Genomic DNA, 6,567 nt, shown 5'->3' on the forward strand with positions numbered 1-6,567 from the left:
ATGAACATGCATTCATACATACAAAATGAAAAATACATATTAAAACTGATGATGTATTTGTTCTCTTTCTGCATAGGTGCTTACTGTACAGATGACACATTTGGCCAAGGAGATATAGGTTACAAAGCTGCAGTGCCCTGTGAACCAAACAAGGTGGGAGAAATAACTGCAGTGTGTAAGGAAAATAGGAAATTTGACGATGTTGAAGAGAACTGCATCCTGTTGCCAGTTCAGGAGCTGCTTGACCAGTCCCAGGTAACCTAGCTCTCTGGTTGTTTCCAACAACAGATAATGAATCATTGATTCAATTAAGGCAACACAATGCAAGTCAAATCAAATTACTTTTATTGTCACATCACAATATACTGGTACACTGGTACAGCACATGCGAGTGAAATTCTTGTGTGCAAGCTTCAAGCAACAGTCTTGTGCAAAATGCAAGAAACAAGAGAATTACAAGAATAGGAACTATAATAATGTATGCACATCATTAAGTGTGTGTGTGTGTGTGTGCGTGTGTGTGTGTGTGTGTGTGTGTGTGTGTGTGTGTGTGTGTGTGTGTGTGTGTGTACATATGTATAAAATATACAGAGGTCAGATGTAGTAATGGTCTGAGCCAAACCCTAATTTGGCAACTGTAATGGAGTTGGTGGGAGGTATTGTCCTGTATTGAACTTATCTTAGATAACATCCTACTCCCCAACACCACCTAAAATGGGTACACCATGCAACATCACAGAGGAAAGCACTGCCCACAACAGATTCATAGAGTATTATCCAACAGATGTTAAAAGAAAATAGAGAAAACTCTGGCCCTTCCTGTAAAGTGCAGTTGTGTTTTTAACCCACTCCACTTTATTGTCAGTGTTCTCTCTGAGGTATTTATGTTGTGGTGATATCATGGTCCTCCTAAAGTCCACAGTCAATTCTTTGATCTTTCTCACTTTGTGGAAGAGACTGGCTACAGTAGAAACTCAGCCATGAAATAGAAAAATCATATGGTCACTGGACACCTCTGCACATAGTGTGCCAGACACAGCCTGCAAAAGGGACATGGGCCCATCCTCCTGTAGGCCCGCAGTCCTGTAGGAGGTGCCATTGGGGGTCAGCTGCAATGGGTGTCGCACGTCAAATGGGAGCAGAGGCCCTGGCAGACTGATTCCCGGGTACCAAGACTAGCAAATAATTATGTGTAATAATAATTATATATCAGTATATTGGCTGTATGTAATGAATGAATATCTGTACTGTTGATGCACAGTGGTCCTGTGTGTGTGGTCCAGTGTTCTCCTTCAAAAGGGAATGAGAAAAATGCATCAGAAGCCTCACATGTGATTTTAAAGCAAGTGCATCACTTATGCTTAAACCTGCAGGAAAACTAGAAGAAAGTAAAATAAGTAGAATATATAAAATTATTAAGTGGAGTTAACATGTAACATTGTTCTTTCCTCTGTTCAAATCTCACAGTTCTTGACTGCCGCTACATTGCCAGTATTTTTGGAAGAGCTCAAGAACGTCACTGTCAATTTTACTGAAGAAGTGATTACATCTCCTCCCAACATTAAAGCTATTGTGAGAATATTCAGCAATGTCGCCAACAAATCTTCATCCCTCGATATCTCAGTTAGCAGAGTTTCAATGGAGGTATGTTGATTAGATTGCAGACGTTTTCACATTCTGAACAGTTAATGTTTTTAATCTAAAATCATTCTTTTCTCTTTACTATAGAATGTCTTGATAACAGCAGGGGTTCTCACCATCAATGGAACAAAGCAAACATGGAACTTTCTGAATAACAATGACACCAAAAGCATCTCAAACAACACTGATGTTAAAAGTGTTAGCTCATCATTTTTGGACTCCCTTGAAAAAATAACATCTCGTCTTGTCAATGCAACTTTTGAGATTATGACAGGCTTTATTCAGTTAAACAGAACTACATTCACAGACACTTTCAATGCTGAATTTAATTCTTCAGTGACAATACAAATACCAGAGTCTAATGGAGATAACAAAACAATCACTATGATAGTATTTAACTCGTTAGATAACGTACTACCTGCAAGAGATGAGGCCAATTCCTCGTTTAAGTCCATAAACGGCAGGGTTGTACTTGTTCAGTCCACTGGCCAAATCAATAATATCTCTTTCACATATGATATTTTAAATGGTACACTGAAAAACCCTGAATGTGTCTTCTGGAACTTCAGCCTCTTTGATGGTCTGGGAGGATGGGACGGCAAGGGCTGCAAGTTAGTGTTAAACATAAATGAAACAGAAACTGTCACCTGCAACTGCAACCACCTGACCTCATTCTCCATCCTCATGTCACCGAACAGTCCGAAGAAACTCTATTTGGACATTATAACCTACATTGGAGTTGGCATTTCAATGGGATCCTTGGTCATATGTCTCATCATTGAAGGCCTCATTTGGAGAAAAATAAGAAAGAATGAAACCTCTTACTTGCGTCATGTTGCCATTGTTAACATCGCCGTTTCCCTCCTGATTGCAAACATTTGGTTTATAATTGGAGCGGCCATTTCAGATGCAGAAGTTAAAAACCCCCCAGCATGCACTGCAGCTACCTTTTTTATCCATTTTTTCTACCTAGCCCTGTTCTTCTGGATGCTGGCCTCAGCTATGCTGCTGCTCTACCGTACAACTAATGTTTTTGGTGGGGGTTTGTCTAAAGCATCTATGCTGGCCATTGGATTTTTTCTAGGCTACGGAGCTCCTCTCATCATTGCAACAGTAACTATAGCTGCAACTGCACCTGACAACGGATACATTCGAGAAAATACCATATGCTGGCTCAACTGGGATAAGTCCAAAGCTCTGCTGGCATTTGTGATTCCTGCACTTTTAATAGTGGTGATAAACCTCATTATCCTGGTTGTGGTTTTGTACAAAATCATAAGGAGAAGGGTTGGAACAACTGCTGCACAAGCAGAGGAAAAGCACGTCTTAGTGGTTATTGCCAAAAGCTTGGCTGTGCTCACACCATTTTTTGGCATAACTTGGGGTTTGGGAGCTGGAATTATGGCTGATCCAAGAAATGAAGGAATCCATATTGCATTTGCATTCTTCAATTCGCTACAGGTACAAATTCATTTTTCCCCTATCTGTATACCATGATAGTAGCATCTTTAATCACTAAATCCTTGATAACTCATGTTACTCTGTTTTTAAAAAGGGCTTCTTTATTTTGGTGTTTGGAACACTGCTGGACGGTAAGGTACGTACAGCTCAATTTTAGTGCAGGTTATTTCAAGGAAAAATAATAATTTATATATGAATGATGTTTACGAATGAATATATGATTATTCCTGAATTACTTAAAAATTAAAGGTAAATGATATCAATTTGGTTTAACAACCAAGTGTGTACTGGAAAGAAATGTAGTATTTGTCTCCTGATCTTTACTGACAAAAGACTATAAATTGTAATAATATTACACTAAAATCGTCCTTTGTCAAGTCAAACTTCCGCCTTTACATTTCTTGAGACTTCTTGGTTTCTCTGTAAGTCCATTCAAATGACTACTCAGACTTGAGGATGAAAGTAGGAGACAGGCCCACACTTCAATAACTAACAGTTACGTGTATGTGGTCGCATTCCACACAAGCACACAAAACAGCACAATGAACATCTTCACAGAAGTGCAAAAATACAAGATGGTTTGCTTGTAGTGTTTGGCTTGGCCACATGAATAAATTAAATTTTAAGAACAAATTTATGTGACTTCCATTTTAGTAATCTAACATTTGACATTTCATTTATCAGGTCCGGTCAGCAATAGCATCATGGTCACAATCCTCCAGAAGTAGGACAGGGGTAAGAACAGGTTTCCTAGTCATGGGCTTCATGTTCCTTGTTTTTTTCCTTTCTTATGAATCACCGATAATTTGCTTCTTGTTAATATTGTATGATTTATTTTTATTTTGTTTTTTTAGAGCACAAGTGCTGGAAACTCAACATCAAGTGGACTTCGATTTTTAAGGAACTGGAGACGTGGAAGAGGTAAAGAACCATCAAGGAAATTAATCAATTAAGGTTCCATATAAAAATGAAGTGAAAACTGTGTGTTTTTAGGTGTGCTTGTACTTTGATCAGGCAGTCCAACTGGGAAAATAATAATTAGATGGGTGGCGCATCAACAGATACAAAATGTCATTTTTTAAACATTTTTATTCATACAATTATTTTAACTGCCACCGAAACTACAGCTTCCTGGTGTAGTACTGTTCCTACTGTTGTATTTTTTTTTCAAATTCACACAACACAGAATAACTGTTCTATTCTTGTTTTGCTTTTTTTTGTATGTTTGGTTTTTTTAGATGGCTACAACATGACCTCCAGTGCATCCAGTGATGTGCATTCAGCTAGCAACACGTAATCTATGCAGAAATCTGTGGTGATTCAGATAACCAACAAGAAGTCAGCCCCACTCTTACCTTTTTCCCTATTTGCAATAAATTAAACTTTGATGGGTTTTATTTATATCTTACATAATATTGAATCCTAGAAGAATCTGGCTTGATTTAAAAAAATAAATAAATAAATAAATAAATAAATATGTGATTGCTACACTAGTTTTTGAATGGCGTGATAAATGTTGGAATCATAATTATAACGTTTTAAATTTTTTATTCATCTTTGATTTTGATTTGAATGTATGATTATCACATGTCAAATAGTACATATTTGTAGTTACTAATACATTATGAATGTATGTTTGAACTGTTTTAGAAGAAAAGTGTTAAGTTTACTTATTCTAAAGAGTGAGCAGATTTGATTTCTGATGTAAACATGAGTTAAACATTGCACTTGCAACATCAGTGCATCAGCGAATCTTGGTCGCTAAAAAAATATTTAACATTTTCTACATGTAGTCATTATAAGCTAATTTTAAATACCAAACAGCCTTTGTTAAAGAAAGTTTTGGTGTTAACCACTTTATAAGCTTGGCTACCACTTAGTTGTAGAAGGAAATCTGTCTCTAAATCTTGCGGTATTAATTCCATCTGAATGTATTATAGTGCATGATCCCAAAATTAATCTCATGAAAATAATTAATTTAGCTTTAATAATATCATTAATTCTCACCAGTCACTGGTATTTTTTTAAATTCTGTATATTTTATGCTGTATAATAATAATTTCTTACTTTTACATCTTACTTTTACCCAATCCTTTTTTCTTTCCTGACCAAAAAATTGTTATACTAACTAGCACTTTCATGTTATAGTCACTCTCTTCTGGCTTCTCAAAATAAACTAAATATGCTTTTATCTTTTTTTGCGCACTTATTGTTGTATATTCTTGCATAATTTTGCCATGCTTTAACACCTGACACTCGGACCGGCGGCCGCCTCGGGTCTCTCCTGCCTCCCCTTTCCCTCATCCACCTGCTGGCCTCCAACACTTGCTAATGTTACTGAATCTGTGGAAGCTCCGCGATAGCCACCACACGAAGTAACGAATAACGACCTTCTCTAAATCCCAGTAACGATTAATGTGTTCCTGATTTTGGCATAATAACTAGTTACCGTGCTCGTTACCACAATAATAACGTAGTTACTGTAACGTGTTACTTAATAAAGCGTTAGTCCCAACACTGACAGTAAAGCAGTCGTTTCCATTTAATTATATGTCATTTGTGATATTTGGGTTTTCTACACACATGGAGCAACACAACGTTGAAGTCACTATCAGTTCCTGGGGAGGAGTAGGTAACAAAGCCAGGTGGTGTCCCTGTGAAGATGTCCAGTGTTGGGAAGGTTACTTTTAAAATGTATTCCATTACAGAATACAGAATACATGCCCCAAAATGTATTCTGTAACGTATTCCGTTATGTTACTCAATGACAGTAACGTATTCTGAATACTTTGGATTACTTAATATATTATCATGCTTTTTACAACAACGTGAATGTACTATTGCTGTGTGATTTATTACTATTACTGAAGGTCTGCGACTCCGAACTGTAGTAAAGGGACCTCTGACTAATACGGCGGGGTCCCTGTCGGCTTGTAGATGAAAAATAGCTTTACTTTACTTATCCTTTTCAGGGTCGCAGGGCGCGCTGGACCCTATCCCAGCTGTCATAGGGCGAGAGGTACAGTACACCCTGGACAGGTCGCCAGTCTGTCGCAGGGCTAACAAATAGAGACACAGACAACCATTCACACTCACATTCACTCACAGATTTAGATTAAGGTACCCTTTAATCTAAATTAAGGGTACCCCTTAGCAAGGTACCGCCCCTACACACTGCTCCCAGGGGCGCCCAATGGCTGCCCAATGCTTCACTGAGTGAATGGGTTAAATGCAGAGAGGAATTTCCCCAAGGGGATCAATAAAGTATAAAGTAAGTTAAGTATATATATCATGTTCTACCTGAGTAGCGAAAGACCGCAGTGACCTGAAAATGATGTGCCGGAGGTTTGCCATTCTCGCTGGCTCAAGTCACCATTGAACCCCCTGGCTAGCTATCGAGCTGGTGGGTGACTGATGTCTCCGAAAACGTTGGAGCACTTTTGCAAATATGTGATGTCTTGATAA

The 6,567-nt window shown here is 38.0% G+C and overlaps 1 protein-coding gene across 1 annotated transcript in view; it reads left to right on the forward strand.

Annotated features, from left to right (window-relative positions):
* Window positions 1-5,307, forward strand: part of LOC113019084 (uncharacterized) — a 36,965-nt gene extending 31,658 nt beyond the window's left edge. Inside the window, exons 30-36 of the mRNA XM_080295689.1 lie at window positions 77-255; window positions 1,468-1,644; window positions 1,729-3,102; window positions 3,197-3,238; window positions 3,787-3,837; window positions 3,957-4,023; window positions 4,341-5,307. Of these exons, the coding sequence (XP_080151815.1) occupies window positions 77-255; window positions 1,468-1,644; window positions 1,729-3,102; window positions 3,197-3,238; window positions 3,787-3,837; window positions 3,957-4,023; window positions 4,341-4,399 (1,949 nt within the window). The 3' untranslated portion in view covers window positions 4,400-5,307. The remainder of the gene's footprint in view (window positions 1-76; window positions 256-1,467; window positions 1,645-1,728; window positions 3,103-3,196; window positions 3,239-3,786; window positions 3,838-3,956; window positions 4,024-4,340) is intronic.
* Window positions 5,308-6,567: the final 1,260 nt, after the last annotated feature.

This window comes from Astatotilapia calliptera, chromosome 3 (assembly GCF_964374335.1).
Source record: "Astatotilapia calliptera chromosome 3, fAstCal68.1, whole genome shotgun sequence".
NCBI lineage: Eukaryota > Metazoa > Chordata > Actinopteri > Cichliformes > Cichlidae > Astatotilapia > Astatotilapia calliptera.